The sequence below is a fragment of the Poromitra crassiceps genome (assembly GCF_964638095.1).
Source record: "Poromitra crassiceps genome assembly, chromosome: 30".
NCBI classification, from domain to species: Eukaryota; Metazoa; Chordata; class Actinopteri; order Beryciformes; family Melamphaidae; genus Poromitra; species Poromitra crassiceps.
Window position 1 is genome coordinate 11,174,097 of NC_139652.1, and position 18,219 is coordinate 11,192,315.

General features: G+C 43.6%; 2 protein-coding genes and 1 pseudogene across 3 annotated transcripts in view; all 3 read right to left on the reverse strand.

Moving 5' to 3' along the window:
* The window catches only part of LOC310800386 (AT-rich interactive domain-containing protein 3B-like), a gene marked incomplete at both ends in the record, with an annotated part of 19,912 nt that extends 14,158 nt beyond the window's left edge, over positions 1–5,754 (reverse strand). The window contains 2 exons of the mRNA XM_083662987.1: positions 4,252–4,878; positions 5,728–5,754. Coding sequence (XP_083519113.1) covers positions 4,252–4,878; positions 5,728–5,754 — 654 coding nt within the window. The remainder of the gene's footprint in view (positions 1–4,251; positions 4,879–5,727) is intronic.
* A 3,330-nt stretch (positions 5,755–9,084) lies between these two features.
* On the reverse strand, positions 9,085–14,219 carry cox5aa (cytochrome c oxidase subunit 5Aa). The gene is made up of 5 exons (XM_083663221.1): positions 14,083–14,219; positions 12,984–13,100; positions 9,887–10,008; positions 9,625–9,737; positions 9,085–9,531 (listed from the first exon to the last, which is right to left on the reverse strand). Coding segments are annotated over exons 1-5 (426 nt in total). The 5' UTR covers positions 14,156–14,219; the 3' UTR covers positions 9,085–9,530.
* Positions 14,220–15,626: 1,407 nt separating this feature from the next.
* Positions 15,627–16,289, reverse strand: LOC310800388 (ribonuclease P protein subunit p25-like protein pseudogene; annotated as a pseudogene). Its single transcript has one exon. The product of its transcript is annotated as a ribonuclease P protein subunit p25-like protein pseudogene (transcript).
* Between the last annotated feature and the right edge of the window lie 1,930 nt (positions 16,290–18,219).

Sequence of the window (18,219 nt, forward strand, 5' to 3'; positions counted from 1 at the left end):
TAACAGCCTCGCTTCATGTTTACACTAAACACCGTTCACTCTGCAAACGCTTGCATACATTCAACCTCCCCATGACATTGCAAGGACTGCCAGTAAAAACAGTTTTTTTCCCCCTTTGTTTGCAGCTTTGCTGGCTGTATAATTCTACACATTCATGTTAAGAGTTTGACACACAAAACACCCCCCCCCCCCCCCCCCCCCCCACCCCCCACCAAGAAGTCACCCTGGTGGGAGAGTTGTTGACACATGTAATGGCTTCAGCTTGGCCTTTCTAATAAAGGGCCAGCAGCAGGGCTATTGATGGAAAGGTAGATAAACATCCAGTCTTTTGGCCATCAAGTGAAAATAAATCCCTTCCCCCCTTATTGATGAGCAAGTGAGACCTACTGTGGATCTATGAACAAAGACCTTTCACTTAATTGCTCACAGAGCTTTCACACATGTAGCCCTGGGAATCCCGATAGTATTCGGCATGTAGGTCAGAAAAGTCTCGTCTGTCGTTTAGTTTGAAAAACGGCTTCATATCTTTTTATTTTATATATTTGAAATACACTGTATCGGATCGTTATGAATCACATTTATTATAACGCAACATAGTATCGAACGATCAACTTTAGTTTCACTTAATTCCGTTTGTGCGACCAATCCAAAAATAAAAATACACGCTTGACTTTTGAAATGGCTTAACAATGTACACAACAGTGCAAGCAATGCAATGAATCCTTCCTAAATGTATTGCACTCGGTAAAATACTATTTGCGGTTAGGGGCCAAAAGCGTCTCCGCGGTCTTCCGGCGGAAACGCTGGGAACGGCTCAAAAAAACAATTCTGCTCTGAAAACAGGGCGTCATAGTGACGTAAATAAATGTGATGCGCCTTATCTAGCTATGTAGCTACAAAAATAAAATGAACTAACAGCATATAAAACCATCTTTCTATGGGGGACAAAGCACTTCTTAGGGAGGAAGACCATGTCCTGCCCAGGGTTCATACAGCTTTTTGAGAATAAAATTCAAGCACTTTCAACTCAAGGTACCAAAACCAAAAATGTCCAGACTCTCTGAGCCTTTATAATCACATCTAAAATGCTTAGTGTAAAATGCAATTGCAAAAAAATAAAGTTTACAGTACTCCTTTATACCCATGTATATTGTCACGGTTTTTTGACCAGCTGTTCATATTAATTGTGTGACTGCATGTTTTGATCATGATTATTTAACGCTTGCTAATTTCCAGAGTAACAACAGAGGACTTTATCTCGCTATATTCTAGCCTTCTTTAGGGTGTAATTATGTTCAAGGTGTCATTTGAAAGACCAGATTGCAGATTATGTTAAAAAAATCGAGCACTTTTCAAGGAGTATATTCAAATTCAAACATATTCCTATTTCCTAACGTTGAAAAGATGACTGTGAAAATCAAGCATTTTCCAAACTTTCAAGACTTTGTAGGAACCCTGCCTGCCAGTAATGTGCACCAGGCTCTCTCTCTCCTTTGAGAGACAGCCTGGTGACGCCATCTTATTTGCTATAATGCATTCAAATTGCTGCCTCTTAATTATAATGAGCTTCATTAAAACAGTACGACCGTTCCAGAGCTGCAGTGAAAACGGATCCCTGGTCACATTTCAATGTCACCGCAGGGGGCGGGACCACATTATTTAATCCAAATAAAATGATTGGTCTCTTCAGTCTGCCATCCAATCATTGATCTGGCCGCTCGCTGTGCCGAGGGCCCGACTGAGAGCAGATGTATCCCGCCCACAATTAAAGGTTTGCAGGCAGACCGCACAAGGCTGTAACAAGAGATTGTCCAGCATGGCGAGGCTTGCACATACAGCATGCTAAACTCCTCAAAGATGCTTATTTATCCAATTAAGGGAAGGAAAAAGTAAACTCGTATATAGAGATAACGAGAGTAGAAGACCGCCAGTGGAAGACAACCATGCGACTAACGAGCTCGACGAACAAGGCAAACATGTGCAAAGGTTGAGACGCAAGGACACAGAGGTGCTTTTCCATGTTAGGCAAAGTGGCAAACAAATGTAATGTACTGCCTGGCTGGCTATAGGCTGCACACACCCTTTCAGTCAAGTCTGCAAAGCTCCACCATAGTATTCCTACACTAACACTTAAAACAATGCTTTTCATCCTAACTTTGATTGAAAGTAAAATGGGAGAAATCAATGAGCACACACACAATCATTAAAGGAACACACATTTTGCAAGTCAAGTCAAGTCAAGTCAAGTCAAATTTTATTTATATAGCACCTTTCATACACAAAGGCAATTCAAGGTGCTTTGCACATAATCTCACACATATCTCGAAAAGTGTAAACCGTTTTGCAGACAATCATTTAGTTTGACAGTTATTGAGAATTGATTCTAGTGAAGTTGTGGACCAGTGATTGAATTTGTGCACGAATGACTTCTACTGGTCCACAACTTTACTCAATGGAACTCTCAACAACTGTCAAACTAAAATGATCGTCTGCAAAGCGGTTGACACTTTTCGGATATGTGTGAGATTCTGTGCAAAATAAATCAGCGTTGAAAATGGGTGGAGTGTCCCTTTAAGTACGGTACAGAGATGCACAATAGGATCCAGCTCCTGCAAGCCTCCTTCTCTAGATTATGAAAACGCGTCTAAAGTGACGCTAATTAGAAGGTCAGACATCCGCAGCACAGCATTACTCTGTCGTCTCCTCCCAAGGCCACATAAAGGGTCTCTAGATGATACATTCATATTCCATCCCAGATGTTTCTGGTGGTTAGGGCAAAGGAAATTGTACAATCCAAACATGGTCTGCCCCCCTGTAAGATCTTTAAAAAAAATAGTCTCTACTGATGGTTTTTTTAATGAAAGCAGGAGAAACGTGTCTAATGTGCCACAGGTTGACTGTGACCGGCCTGAGGAGGAGGAGGAAAGGAAACTAGCACTCCCACCACTCAGTACGCAGCACAATATATTGATTACTCAAGCTGCCATTAAGTGTTGCCAAGCGACAGCTAAATTATGCAAAGTTAGCCACTGTGCTACTACAGCTACGTCAGCGGTGAATTGTTCGGGGCCGGGGGCTTGGTGGTGAGGTTTAAAACGAAGCTCATTGAGAATGGAGATGAAAAATGTCAACGCGAGAAGCGACAATATCAAAAAAAAAGTAGGAATAAAGGACAAAAGAAACAAGGGAATAGCAAATCTCTATTTGACCTGAATGAGCAGTGTGTAAAACTCGTCCCGATAAACACATACTTGTGTAAATCCCATTTTTACTCCAGAAAACACGGAACGCTTCCGCAACCAAACTTGATGGCTACTTGTTGGTATGCCGTTGACGACGCACCAACCAACCCTGCTGTCCCCTCCGTCCACAGCCAACGCTCATTAATCATTATGTATTGAAGTGGGGCCTGTGCAGGGGAGACGCACACAGAAGGACCAATCACATCGAAGGAGAGGAGAAAAAAAACACCCCACAAGGGAACAGGCTTCTGTTACTACTGAGTGTAGTAGAATGTGTCCAGAGGAAAGGCACGATCATAAATACTCCCTCTGGACCTCAGTAAGTTCATGCCATTATTTGAGACCTGGCCGATGCAATGCGGCTGAAAATTCGGCTCCAACTCTACCTGGCAACCCGTCGCAATAGTCAACCCTTTTTAAAAGGCAGTAACCTTCTGGCTATTTTGATTCTCTAATCTGACTCCATCTATAGTTAGGCGGCCTCAAACTTTTGGGTTGGACCACATGCTAGAAGACCAATTAGTTTGGCCAGCAGCGAGGGCAAGCCCGAAGGAGAGATCTCTGACCTGGGCTAGTTAACTAAACACCATCGACATACAAACACCATCACACCATTTTGGGCTCCTTGCCAAAGGGCCACGCTCCTTCCTCCTCCTGCTTGTGGCAGGGCAGGCAGGGTGTGCCAAACGCTCAGCGGGGACAAGCCCACAATGAAAGAGAGACGGGACAGCGGGGACACGCGAGGCAAAATGAAAAGGGGGAAAAACTACAGATGGCCCTTTTCTTTCTGCAAGATGAAGGGAAATGCAAGTGGCTCAATTCAGTCCGGAGTCATAATTACCATAAAATATTCAAAATTGGCCAGGGATATACAAACAGCTGTCACATATCTACAACTGGGCAAAAATATATGGTTAGAAATCATCCTAAAAGACATCAAACATACATTAAAGAGAGAAAAACACAACCCCTCCCTACCCCACAATGAAATCGAAACCGACCAACGTACTTGTTTGAACGGCTCGTCGTAGCCCCAGTCTGCAAATCCGTTTGGCGATGTGAAGGAGTGTTGGCCCACAGGAGACAGCAGGTCCTTCTCATCAGGCTCCTGTTTCACAGCAGGAGGAGGAGGAGGAGGAGAGGCACCCGGCTGCTTGACAGCAGGCGGCTGGGCTGTGGAGTAAGGAGGCGAGGAGAAGGCTCCAGGCTTCTTCACCTGGTGCTGCGGCCTGTTCTCCCCCTCTTCATCATCCTCCACCATGTCCCGCGCCTCCTCCTCCTCCTCCTCATCATCATCATCCATCTCGGAGTCTTCATCTCTCTCCTCCTTGACAAGCTCTGAATCCATTTTGATGTTCATAGGTTGTTGTTGTTGTTGTGCCGTGTGATGACGAGGCTCCCCGTCTCTCTCGTCGTTATTACCAAATAATGTGGAGTCTAGTCTGGAGGAGCCAGTGGCCCTGGCTGCAGCGGCGTGCTTGGCGAACAGGAGCTGGGCTTGGCGGAGGTGCTTCTCCTGCTCCAGCTTGGCCTCCTGTTGCCTCTGGAGCTGCTCCATCACAGCCGACAGCTTCACCCCCACCAGACCAGCCTGGTAGCCTGCTCCTGCTGGGCCTCCCTCGCCAGATAAACTTGACTAAGGGCAGAAAATAGAATTAATTTGAGAGGAAAGCTTTGAGCATATCCCATGTCTTTCATCACTGTGCATGTAGCCATGGGCTGATGGAGTCTTATGCCCTGCACTGATTCAACTGCAATTTGGTACAAGTCAAATTGGTCTATAGGCCTAGGCTATATGTAGTCTTCTTAAATTGAGCCTGGCAATACAACGGAGGAGGCAGTTGTAATTATTGCCAGCTAAATTTAAGAAGGCTAGGCTACATACCAATTTGACTTTTACCAAATTGCAGTTTTCATGCCGGGCAACTCGTCTGTAATTCAAAGTTAGACAAATTAGCTTTTGACTCTAAACAAATTCGTATTCAAATTCGCAGTGGAAGTTGTTCAAAGAGAGAGGCTGGGTGGGCCGAAATGCAGATATAGGCTACTGTGGATCAAAGTGGAGCAGATCGGTGGCTTCAAATAGGCTAGGCTACATGAAATAATTGACTTGAAAATAATTGTATAAAAAGCATACAAAGATTTGTTGTGGGCCTTTTTGATGGAGTCTATATACAATATCGTCGACGTCGAATCAAACGAGTTAGCCTATAATTAATGTTTGCAAAACTCAAGTCAATTAGCCTACTTTTCGCTACGCTGATCAATGTAAACATGACGCGTACAATGGAGGCGTCAAACCTCAGCTATTCCAAAACTTTAACAGAATTGATCCTGAAAACTTCGTCGTTTAAGTAGCCTACACATACCCCCTGGTAACTTCTACATTGCTTTAGTCATAATCGGCCCCTTGCTTTGTTAAATACTGTAACGTTAACAAACACGAGTGAACGCGTTGCCAAAACAAGTCGGTTGACACACTCACCATTTGCGCCTTGGAGTAATCCATCATCACCTACAGGTCTTATCTTAGTTTTTCCGTCTTTATTCCAGCAGCAAAACAAGTCGCATTTACATGACCCCTTTTTTTAATTGAAACGATCCCTCCAATCAAATGTAATTTAAAAGCCCAGTAGCGTGGGCGTAAGAGTGATCGGAGCTGGGAGGAGGAGGAGGGGAAATAATATGTCTGCGCTCTTTACCTCCCTGGTCACTGCGCATGGAAACTCAAACATCTTTGATTGTCTTTGACTGAGTGGCCTACACCCCCAACTTGGATGAATGAAAGGACCGCCCCATGCTCGTAAAGTGGGCTTTCTTGCCTTCACCTCTCGGGAACTACCAGTACCCACCCACTTCACAATAATATGTGGGACTTAAAGGAGAAAACCCTCCCTAAAAAACTCAAACCTAGGTTATATTATCCCCTTATGCAGTTCTAACTTGTTCTAACTATTCAGTCAGTATGAAATAACATAAAATGCTCTCTACCTTAATAAAAATAGAAGAAAATCAAGATTTTAAGAGTTCAGGTCAGGACTCACAGGATAGTATCTGTATTTTATTTCACCTATGCAGGGAAATTAATTGTGGCTATACACTGCAATCATGGCACATTAGGCACTCTCCTGACTGTACAGTAGGCTATACTTTATTTTCTTAACAACAGGGCTCAAACTTCATATAGCATCACATATTTAACTTAATTTAAGTCTTGGTTTTCTGTGCCCAGACAAAACGTGTTGGTGACAAATAGAGGTTTGGAGGTAGGCCAATCCATGTTTGGGTTGTCTGCATTATCATCTGATCTGATAATTGGAGTGAATTTCCCAAATGGTCCATCAATTATGCCAAGGCAAGGGCTACCGAATCAGTCTGTCTCACTCCTATACCGACTCCTAAATTGCTCTCCCTTGATAGAAATAACCAAATTCCCAACAGGCAACATGCCATTTACAAGTTGAAAGGGAGGAAGCTTTCGGGTGGGGGGAGGGCAAACAGAAGAAGTAGACCTACCCTGATTAGTTTCTGGCTACTAAACCAACTTAAAATGCAATTCTGGCCCCTCTGTGAACCCCTGCATGTTGAACAGCCTTGTTTGTGGCTGTTTTCTTGAGAATGGGTAACAGCACTCACTCCCACCCCTCTATAAAAAGAACAGGACAGATGCTGTTGTCTTTAGCAGACTAATTACAGGGAAGCAGCGAAATTTACTTGACAAGAAAGAGAGCAAACATGAGGCCTTGAAGCCAGAGTTAAAGCTCACTTTACATTTTCCCCCATTCACCCTTCATTTAAACAGGTAGTCATGAGAACAAAACATTCATAAAAACAAACCAGTCACACACTCCAGCAGTAAACAGTAGCAATATACAAATTTATAAATTTGACATATTGTATTAAAATCCGCGAGGAGGACAAGAAACCGTAGCTTCAAGTCCTTCACAGTCTGGCAAATAGCAGCAGGCCAGTTGCACAACACACCTTAAAGTCCAAGTTAAGGTTTCCACAAAATAAAGTTGGTTGCACAAAACTCCCTTAAATATTTTCCTGTTTCCTTATGTTTCACCGTAAGGATAAGACTTCTTGTAAGGGTGTTTTGTGCAACCGATTTTATTTCATGGAAACCGCTTAACTCTGAGTTTAAGGACAATCTTAACTTAAGGTGTTTTGTGCAACCGGCTCAATCTATTTGTAAAATGCCTTGATATAACTCTTAATTGATTAATGGACTTCATAGCTATGCTGTTTACAGCAAATCAATGCATGGATAGTTTTTGGTTTTGTTCAACATTTCAAGTAGTAGTACTGTAGTTGTAGTAGTAGGTAGTAACAAAGTTTGAATACTAGGTCACACAATCTATGAATGCTATGCATGCTATGTAGGCCTTTGGGGCCCCAAGGCCACAATGTTAAAGGGACCACTGTGGTACTAAATCATTCACATTATTCCCTTTTCATGTTTTTCCTCCAATGAAAACTAGTTATGCGAGTATGGCAACGTGCCTCCTGCAGTGACCTGATCATCCCACTCAAATGTATAACTTCTCCAAAATCTGTTTTTCACATATCCAGACTATTTATACCAGTCATAACCCCAATCACATAGATCCAGACTATTTATACCAGTCATAACCCCAATCACATAGATCCAGACTACTTATACCAGTCTTAACTCCAATCAAAAGGACTTTCTGAATCTATTTATAGCAGTCATAACCCCAATCAAAAAGACTTTCTGAATCGGCTGTGGAGGAGAAGCAAGGCGGGGAGGCACAGCTGTACCTTTCTCAACTCACAGGAATCAGCTGTCACTCTTATTTTGCCTTGTAAAACAGTAATTTGCTTCTGAGGCTTGTTTGAACATTTTCAGATTGTGAAATCGGTGTGCTTTAAGACCGATTCTCAACCTTTTTCATATCTATCAAGGACCCTCATTTGGTCGGATTAAACCGATGGACCCACATCTGATTTTGTCTCTCAAACACAAAACTGAGAATAGTTTTTATTAGATATGTTGTCGAATTCTGGACTAAATCATATAAATATATATATAAAGCATCTGGGGATGGAACTAACTGTACTGTAGAAGGCAGATAACAGAGAAACTATGATCAAAGCAGCCATTCTTCTACGTTCTCTAATTGTGTTGTAAATTAAATAATGGTCAAGTTTAATAATTCATCAGTTTGCTGGGGACCCCCTGAGGGACCCCAGGTGGTCCCCGGACCCCACATTGAGAACCAGTGCTTTTAAGAAAACTACAACATTCCAGAGGCCTCCTTAAAGCTGCATGAGTCTGAAAGGTTTTGATCAAGTGATCAACAGATCTGAATCCTTCTTGTCATTTCATGTTGTAAGCATTTCAAAAGAACATGATTTACTTGATAAACATGTCTTCTCAAATGTGATGTGTAGTTTTGGCAAAACTATTGTGTGCAACTCCAAATGATTAGGCAATTTTTAAATAATTGGAAATGGAAATAGTGGCAAATGCTTGGGTGGAAAGGGCATTGAAATAATGAACTCAAATGATTACTTAAACAAACATCTCAAATCAGAATAGCTTACTATAAAGCCAATATTTATGTTAGAAGGTGAAGGCCAGAATACCCATTATAGAGTATTTCTGTAAATGGCATGCCATATCGTTCTCTCATAATACTGAAGCTCCTATTGAAAACACTGAAATCACAATGGACCGTGATAATTTTTCCATATTCACAAAATCTGACTGTCCTAGGCCATGTCAATAAATGAACTCTAAAAACTGAGTAGTCACCTTTAATATTCTTCCTGGGAATATTCCAGTTCTCTTATGTTAAGAAACATATAACCCATGTGCCATTTCAACAAGTTTATTTTAAAATCATGTACTTTTTCCCTGAAATGAAAACAGATGTAAAAGATTGAACCAGAATTAAATACAGTAAGATGATGTTTACATTCATGACAAATGCTGCTCCCTGGTGGCAAAACATGAGACTCACACAAGAAAACCCAGACGCACTAGGTGACTGCGACAACATGCACCACCTTCATGTGACCTACTGTACTCCATCAAAGCAATCGACAAGTTGCTTTAATTGAGTACTCAAACTATTTAAAAAAAACACATCCAAATACGTGTGCGACACTCAATAAAGATATATTTTTCCTTTATTAGGTTCATCAATATTTTACAAGCAAAAGAACTTAATAAAGGCCCAATTAAATATCACACATATTATGAGGGAAAGATTGATGTACAAGGTTTCTGTGTCACGGGGATCCACCGTTGTTATGAGATCTGGAAGAAACATACACCAGAATTTCTGTTAGAATCACATCGTGTGACAGATCTGAAATTATATATTGCCGATTAGACACTTTCAACACCTACTATAATTTGTCAATGCCAAGCTCTTCAGGTGTGGAGATTCCCAGCTCATCTAGCGTTGGCCGCAGCTCTTGAATCAGGTATGGGTAGATGTCTTTGCGGGGGCCGGCTTTGTCCTGAGGAAACAAACAGCAGCAAATGGTAATACACCAGTCATCACTAGTTGATGATGAGTAACGACTACATTACAAAGATGTTGTGTTGCAATTTGTAAATCGTGAATAAAATCATTTCTGAAGCGTTGCTACTTGATCTTTTCTCTCACCTTGACAGCTTCCAAAATTCGGATGGCACTAGCCAAGTCATCTAACCTCCGACAGGCTCGCAGAGCAGCTTCAAGAATCTTTGGTTCAGGTACCAGATCATAACCGATCAACGTGTTCATCCCTGAAAGACACAATCACATTCAGCAATTGAAGGGCAGGAAAAAAGCAACATTTCATCATCGGCTTTCTTTCCATCATTCCACAGCTGCTGCCTCATGTTATCTCAAAGCTTAGGTCTTCTAATGGACACAATTCATCTTTGTAGTAAACTTGTATATTTCAAACATTTATTGTGCCGTTAAAATGACTTGATGGAACAATAATTGATCTACACTCGGATGCCGTTTTGCAAACCAACCTGATTCAAAACACTACTTGAATAATTGTAGAAATGTGTTACAAATGCAGTATATGATGTGATCCTCTTGGGCCAGTTGATTGGTGCGTCAGTGGCCTTACTGAGCCGGTTATGGGAAAACGTTCTGGTCTTACCATTTCTCCTGCGGAAATAAGCCTATTATCTTTGTCTCTCTCACTGTTGTGCTTTTTCTGACCCATCGGATTGCATGCCATTCCAGAGTAAGAAAGGGATCCAGCAGGTTGTGCGGAGCGGACATGTTGGCAGCTACTTCAAATTATGAAGAGCATAAAGTACAACGCTGTTTCTTGTTATGTGAATGCAACATCTTCCTCGAGTTAAAAATGAATCAATTCGGCACTGATAATATGATAATAATGGCAAACACACACTCTATGCCCATGAAAAGAGCTAGCGGCAGTACGCTGGAAAAGCAGTCGGTTTAAAAACAATCTGGGCACCCAGAGTCATACAGACATGTGACCCGGAGTCATATAGACTCTGGGACAATTTTTCGGGCTCTCCGGTGTGGAGCGGACACACGTGCCGAGACTTCTGGTTTCCAGTCCCGACGACGTCTCATATGCGGTTATCTGGTTAATAGAGATTAGCCAAAATGTCATCTGAAGCTAAAACACAAAAGTCCAACTCCATTCCTGCATCAACTGGACTGCAAACAATGACGGCGGCGCACGGAAACAGAAGTCTCAGCACGGACATCCACTGTCCGTCTGTCCCAGAGTCTTATTAGTCATGAGACTGATAGTTGTCAGATTGACATACCAGTATATATATACACACACACAGACACAGACACACACACACACACAAATAATGTCATGTAATCACATGTGAAAGAAGCACACAGTCAAAGTTAAACAATTTAATAGGTGCAAACAAGCAGACTAACGTTTCAAAACAAGTGCCTGAGAGAGTGACTCTGAGGAAGACACTGCATGAGAGAGTGACTCTCAGGAAGACACTGCATGAGAGTGACTCTGAGGAAGACACTGCATGAGAGTGAGACTCTGAGGAAGACACTGGGGCGGCTGTAGCTCAGGAGGGAGAGTGGGTCATCCACTAATCGCTTTGGATAAAAGAGGTCGGTGTTCGATTCCCGGCTCCTCCAGTCTGCATGTCGAAGTGTCCTTGGGCAAGACACTGAACCCCAAATTGCTCCCGTTGGTGTGCCAGCACCCTGCGTGGTAACCTGCCGCCATCGGTGTGTGAATGGGTGAATGTACCTACTGACTGTAAAGCGATTTGGATAAAAGCGCTATATAAATGCAGGCCATTTACACTGCATGAGAGAATGACACTGAGGAAGACACTGCATGAGAGAGTGACTCTGAGGAAGACACTGCATGAGAGGGTGACTCTGAGGAAGAAACTGCATGAGAGAGTGACTCTGAGGAAGACACTGCATGAGAGAGTGACTCTGAGGAAGACACTGCATGAGAGAGTGACTCTGAGGAAGACACTGCATGAGTGACTCTGAGGAAGACACTGCATGAGAGAGTGACTCTGAGGAAGACACTGCATGAGAGAGTGACTCTGAGGAAGACACTGCATGAGAGAGTGACACTGAGGAAGACACTGCATGAGAGAGTGACTCTGAGGAAGACACTGCATGAGAGAGTGACTCTGAGGAAGACACTGCATGAGAGAGTGACTCTGAGGAAGACACTGCATGAGAGAGTGACTCTGAGGAAGAAACTGCATGAGAGAGTAACTGAGGAAGACACTGCATGAGAGAGTAACTCTGAGGAAGACACTGCATGAGAGAGTGACTCTGAGGAAGACACTGCATGAGAGAGTGGCACTGAGGAAGACACTGCATGAGAGAGTGACTCTGAGGAAGACACTGCATGAGAGAGTGACTCTGAGGAAGACACTGCATGAGAGTGACTGAGGAAGACACTGCATGAGAGGGTGACTCTGAGGAAGACACTGCATGAGAGGGTGACTCTGAGGAAGACACTGCATGAGAGAGTGACTCTGAGGAAGACACTGCATGAGAGTGACTGAGGAAGACACTGCATGAGAGAGTGACTCTGAGGAAGACACTGCATGAGAGAGTGACTGAGGAAGACACTGCATGAGAGAGTGACTCTGAGGAAGACACTGCATGAGAGAGTGACTCTGAGAAATTTTAGTCTGCTTGTTTGTACCTATTAAATTGTTTAACTTTGACTGTGTGCTCCAGATTGCTTCTTTCACATGCGTTTACTCAGTCCCTCTTCTGAGAGGCACTGGTCTGGCATAGCTCGTCAGCTGAAGCGCGGATATTCCCTCTGTGTTCTATAATGTAATGTCAAGATGGAAGATGAACCAGACGTTTCTACTCTGGTTTTTGTTTGTTCATGTTTCGGTGGTCACATTTACAGAAAAGTTGATATTAGTTATGTGGCTCATCCATAGGGTTGGAATTAAAACAAGAAGTTAAGATCACACCTTTCAATTCAAATTATACTCAATAATATAATTGACTTTTATTTTCTAGTTCTCCCTGTTGCATATTGTGAACATTTTTCAGTCAATAATTTCACTTTGGGCTGCTACACAGACACAGTATTTAAAATATACTAGGGACATGCACAATTTTTACCTACTAGCCCAACCGGGCAAATGGGGATCTTTGGGTTGAACCCTACATGAATGTACAGTTGAAATGCTTGTTTAAAATGATTGGGGTGTCAACTCGACTAGAACTGTTTTTGGTCATTTATTGCACTTACCTTTTCTCAGTTCCCATGCATCAATGTCTTGCTTGTTGAAATAAGTGACCCAGCGGGCATCAAACTCCTCATCGGTCTCCTGCTTCCCATGCGAGTAACACCTCGAGACCAAGGGAGCTACACAATGAAAACGAAAACAAAACTGTCAGGTTGGAAAGAAACTTGTCATCAAAGCACCAACAGTGGCATCTAGTGTCGACTGCAGACGTGTAAATAGCAGAGTCAAGGAAGGGTGTCTACTGCACTCTGACTAAAAGGTTGTTTGCTGTCAAGAAATGTATTCCTGGCAGCTGGAGCCTTTCCAATGATTTGCCCTGACATGACCTAGCTTAGCTTAGCTACCAACCAGACTCACTGACAGCCCAGCAGGTCATTTCACCTTCTGACGTGGAACATAACGTTAATTAAAAGGCAGCTATTTGAAATAAGTTAGATGAAGTAATATTAATGTCTAGCTGCTTAATTTAAACTAAGCCAGCTTAGCACCCCTAGTAGTGACACACAACACAACTAGCGCTGAAGCAAACGTAGCATCACGTTAGCGAGCAAAGATTTGGACAAACCATTGTGACAATAACGTAAAGAATAATATGAAATCGCTGTGTATTACTTATTCAATGATGACGCTACAATGTAGTCATTTGCTGTAAACGTTAACTCGGCCAAATGGCAAATATGCTTCAATGTGTCAAGCACGTTATAGCAACCAGTTGGCTAACTGCTAGTAGTAGCCATGGCTAGGAAGTTAGCCAGCTAGTATAAACAGCACAGGCACAGGCCCGACTCTGAAGCCTTCCACCTGGGTCATGGCAAGGACAGACAGCATTCAAATGAGTCACTGGAGGAACAGCACACACTCGTGTTCAATGTGTCATGGATAGATGGTTGTATTGAACGATAGTCTATCAGTTAACCCCAACACTGATGTTTTAACTGAATTTAAGCAGTAACATAATGGTATAGCTAACGTTAGCTAGGTAGCGCAGGCAGGGCGCCGCAATGTGCCGACCGACAGCGATGCTGTTTTCCGCTCCAGCTGCACCCTGACCATGTCAGATCAGAAACCATAGTAAGAATCTTAACAAAAATGGCCAAATACCTTGACACCCTGGTCCCACACGAGTTAAACTCCGGACACCGGAGACAGAGAGTCGGACGGCAGCTCTGAACATGTTGCGGGGGAAAGCTCGCTGGTACTTGGGGGACACGAACTGAGCGGATTTTGCTCCTCACGTAGTCGGTCTCCGCACTGCGCATGTGCGAGCTAAAGTCCTCTGTTGACCTAACCTCGCGTCACCAGGCTCTTCTCTGTTGACCTGTACTAGTCGGTCTCCGCGCACTGCGCATGTGCGAGCTAAAGTCCACTGTTGACCTGTACTAGTAGTATGTCTGTTCTGACAATGACCTAGAAAGGAAAAGTACATAGATAGTCTATACCAGCGTCATACACCTGTCTGATAAGGCTGTCTTTATCTTAAGGGGAGTTGCCCCTACAGGAAAAGTGATCAAATAACTAGGCCTACATGCTACAACAATTCTATAATACACATTCTGATCTCATGATCCTCATTAATCAGGCATCAATACTTTCAAAAGGTTCCAAAGTTAGAAACCAGTTGAGAACAAACCTGATGCACTGACCAGATTGACCAAATTGGAGAACAGAAAATGTATGAATCTGAAGTCTCTCCCAGAGTAGAAAACGTCTGTGACGTTATTGTAAATTTGAGTTGCACAATTGACTTCATGTGCAACAAACTTTGTGCAAATAATACTTTACTGACCTGAGTCTGGTCTCTGTATGTCTGGGCGGTGTCAGTCACCATTTGTGATGGAAGTGATGTCACTTGGGCGGTTGTGGTTGTGTGTGTGTGTGTGTGTGTGTGTGTGTGTGTGTGTGTGTGTGTGTGTGTGTGTGTGTGTGTGTGTGTGTGTGAGTGTGTGTGTGTGTGTGTGTGTGTGTGTGTGTGTGTGTGTGTGTGTGTGTGTGTGCGTGTGCGTGTGCCTGTGACTGTGCCTGTGTGTGTGTGTGTGTGTGTCTACTGCTAATAATACACCACAGAAGAATAATGATCATTACAATTCCCGACAGTGGTACTTCCGGCCTGGTCAGACATACAGTCACAATTGGCCGTGTCTGCGGGTGGGAAGCCGATGGGGTATGGGAGGCGGTAATGCAACATAAAGGATGCCAACTGCTGTAAAACACCACAGAAGAAGAAGAATGATAATAATAATGAAAAATGACAACAACAACAATAATACAATGTATTGTACTTTTCTTAGCAAATTTAACTACTGCAAAATTAAAGGGACAAAGCAATCACTTTAGAAACCCTCTATACCAAAGGGAAGCCTTGCCTTTATTGTCACCAAATCATCCTGGGTATAATCATCCTGGCTATAGCATAAACTTTTCCAGTTCAGTCTCTGTGAAGTTGGACATTGGTGCAACATCGCACATTCGAGACAGTAGCAAAATGTCCCAGGATATATTAATAATTGGCAGATTAAATTCAGCTGTGCTGTCATTTGTAGGTTTATTAAACCTTGATACTGCAAAAACATGTTAAAATATCACTCTGACTGAGCCAAATGCATGCAGTACATATTGTACATTTTCGGATATTTCACAGTATTGAGTCAGATTTTGGAAGTTGCGGGTGAACTTATCCTCCGGTCATCAGGACAAGCTCTCTTGGCATTGCCTGGCAGATGGTGGCGTGAGATGGGGCTGCAGGCCGGCTGGAGTAGAGATCTGTGTCTCTCCTCATCCTCTGGGGGAACGCCGAGGGTTTGAGGCGGCTGGTACCCGGGCTCCTGGCGGTCCAGCGGGTCTTTGGAGAGCAGGATGCTGATCGAAGGGACTGTCCTGTGCATGGTTCTACCCGGCACTCCATGTTGTGGACTCTCCCAGACCTCATTCACTGTCTTGTAGTAGAGCTTGGACACCTGGTGCAGCCCTTCCACTTTACGTTTCAGAATCTCCACACAGGTGATGGTCTTGGTGACTCCTGTGCCCGATCCTGTGAACACGACCTGTCTCTGTGCCGCGCCATCGCTGCTGCCCTTTCCCTCCCCCTCCATCATGCGAGCTGTGGCAAAACGCAGCAGGTTTCGGATCTTGCTTCCTCCTTTCACCTGCATGTGCAGGACCTCCGCTGCGAGTCCTGGGATGGGACAGGGGCTGGTGTCCTCTGTGTGGCCGACTCTCCTGAAGTTGCCCCGGTCCACCTTTGGAGACGAAGATGGGACAGTGGTAGATTGTGGTAGATTGTGGTAGAAAGAGGGAGATTGTGGTTCCATTGCAATGCTGCGTGCAGCATTTGAACTCCTCACCTGACCTCTGGGTTCAAGAATAGCTCAAGAATCAATGAACATAATATAGTGCAGGATGCTTGAGATATGATGAAGTTTCCTTGTAGATTTAGTTGAACAGAAGTCAAAGTTGATCACCTTTGTATTCCAAACTTATCTTGATCCTTCTTTTTCAGTCTTCATGTCCATATTACAATTCCATGTTGTCCTCTGAGCACTGTCATGAAAGTAATAATAACCCCGGAGATGTGAAGGAAAAAGGTGTCCTTCTCAGCACAAAGGACAGCTGATGCCAACAAACACACGAGGGTCAGACAGAGGCGTGGAGAGCAGGACATAGTGCTCTTAAAGGCACACGCAACATATTGTTTCATTCAATCACGTCTGTTGCATTCCAGTTTGCTGCCTTTAAGGGGTTATAGAATGTATTTCTCTGGGTGGATGCTTGAATGATATGGCTGATTACATATGGTTTAATGAGATCTAATGAGGCATGGAGTTGAAACATATTTCTTTGCACTATATGTGATTTAGATCGCCCCCCCCCAGCAACATTTTGTTGGCATTTTCTATTGTGTCTCACAGATTTAACAGCAAAATACAATCTCACGGAGGTAAATATATCAATATTTTTCAGAACAGTCATGGCAACATAGATAATGGTTTTCAAGACAATTTTGCTTCTGCACTATCATCAGAGAGCCATATGGTCCTTGGGAAAGGTCTGCCTTTGGGCTACTATTACACCAACTTCACAGTTCTCCTCCTTTTAGCCCCATAGCCTGCTGGGTTGACCCAGAAAATGCTTGCTACAAAATATGTGTTGTGTGCAACTTCGAATGCCTCTTCTTTTTTTCTTTTTTTGGGCCAAACTCGCTAAGAATCATACGAGCTAAACCTGTAAGGGAAGACCTGTTTCCAGATGCTGATGGACCTCTGTCCATGCCTTCTTCAGATGAGCTGATGCAACGGAGGAGGGGATACGGTGGCGCAGTCGGTAGCGCTGTTGCCTCACAGTCAGAAGGTCCTGAGTTCGATTCTCGCCTGGGACACTGTGAGCGCTGTGGTTGTGTCCCCCCCCCCATATCTTCAGTGCCTACTGCCCAGGTGGGTTATCTCGTCGTAAGGGCCTTTCTGTCTGTGTGGAGTTTGCATGTTCTCCCCGTGCTCCCCCCAGGGGGTTCCTCCATATATAACCCCCCCACCAAAAACATGCAGAAGATCAGATCGTCATCGTCATCCGACCAGTGACGACAACATCCGAAGTTGGTCCCTGTACGAGAAAGCGACCACTGCTCCTGGCCTGCCCCCCGGAGGAAAGGACATGCCTGGATGGGTTAAATGCAGAGGACACTTTTCACCGGCCACGGTCAGCATGAGTGTGTTGTGGCCGCATGCATGTATTGTGGTGTTCGTGTGACAATAAAAGACGGGCTTGTCCGTTATGAGAGAGGAGGCAGCTGTGGGGCTCATATGGAGTCAGCACACTGTTATAATGATGCATTTCTGCCTCACAGCATGGTATGTGTGGTGCCACGTTATTCACTGACTCGCACAATCAGCACAGAGCTGTGCTTCTTTCTGTGTGTCAGTGCTGTTCACAGTAAATGCTCATGTACAGACACAATACATGCATTGCTCTCTGAGACAACATTGGTGGTTCCCAATAGGTTCCCCCATTGTCAATGAAGGCCCATTAAATGCCTATAGGCTAGTGAATATATTCACAGCAACCTCACAGTAAAATCCCTTGGATATTGGCTGTATTTTTACACCTACATGTGCCACATTACCTGCTATTATTATTATATTTTCTTTTTGTGAGCTTTTTCTAAAATAGCATACACATATTTTTCTTTGTGGCTCTTATGGCACATTTAGTAAATTTTTGATTTGTTCAATGTCATTTTCCTCAAAG

What these genes read in the sequence shown, in the direction of transcription:
- cox5aa (XM_083663221.1), bottom strand. Translation starts at nt 14,155, where the DNA reads ATGTTCAGAGCTGCCGTCCGACTCTCTGTCTCCGGTGTCCGGAGTTTA. An exon ending in TGTGGGACCAGGGTGTCAAG is followed by an intron (nt 13,101 to 14,082) that starts GTATTTGGCCAT and finishes TTCATTGTGTAG; the next exon opens with CTCCCTTGGTCTCGAGGTGT. An exon ending in GAATTTTGGAAGCTGTCAAG is followed by an intron (nt 9,738 to 9,886) that starts GTGAGAGAAAAG and finishes TTGTTTCCTCAG; the next exon opens with GACAAAGCCGGCCCCCGCAA.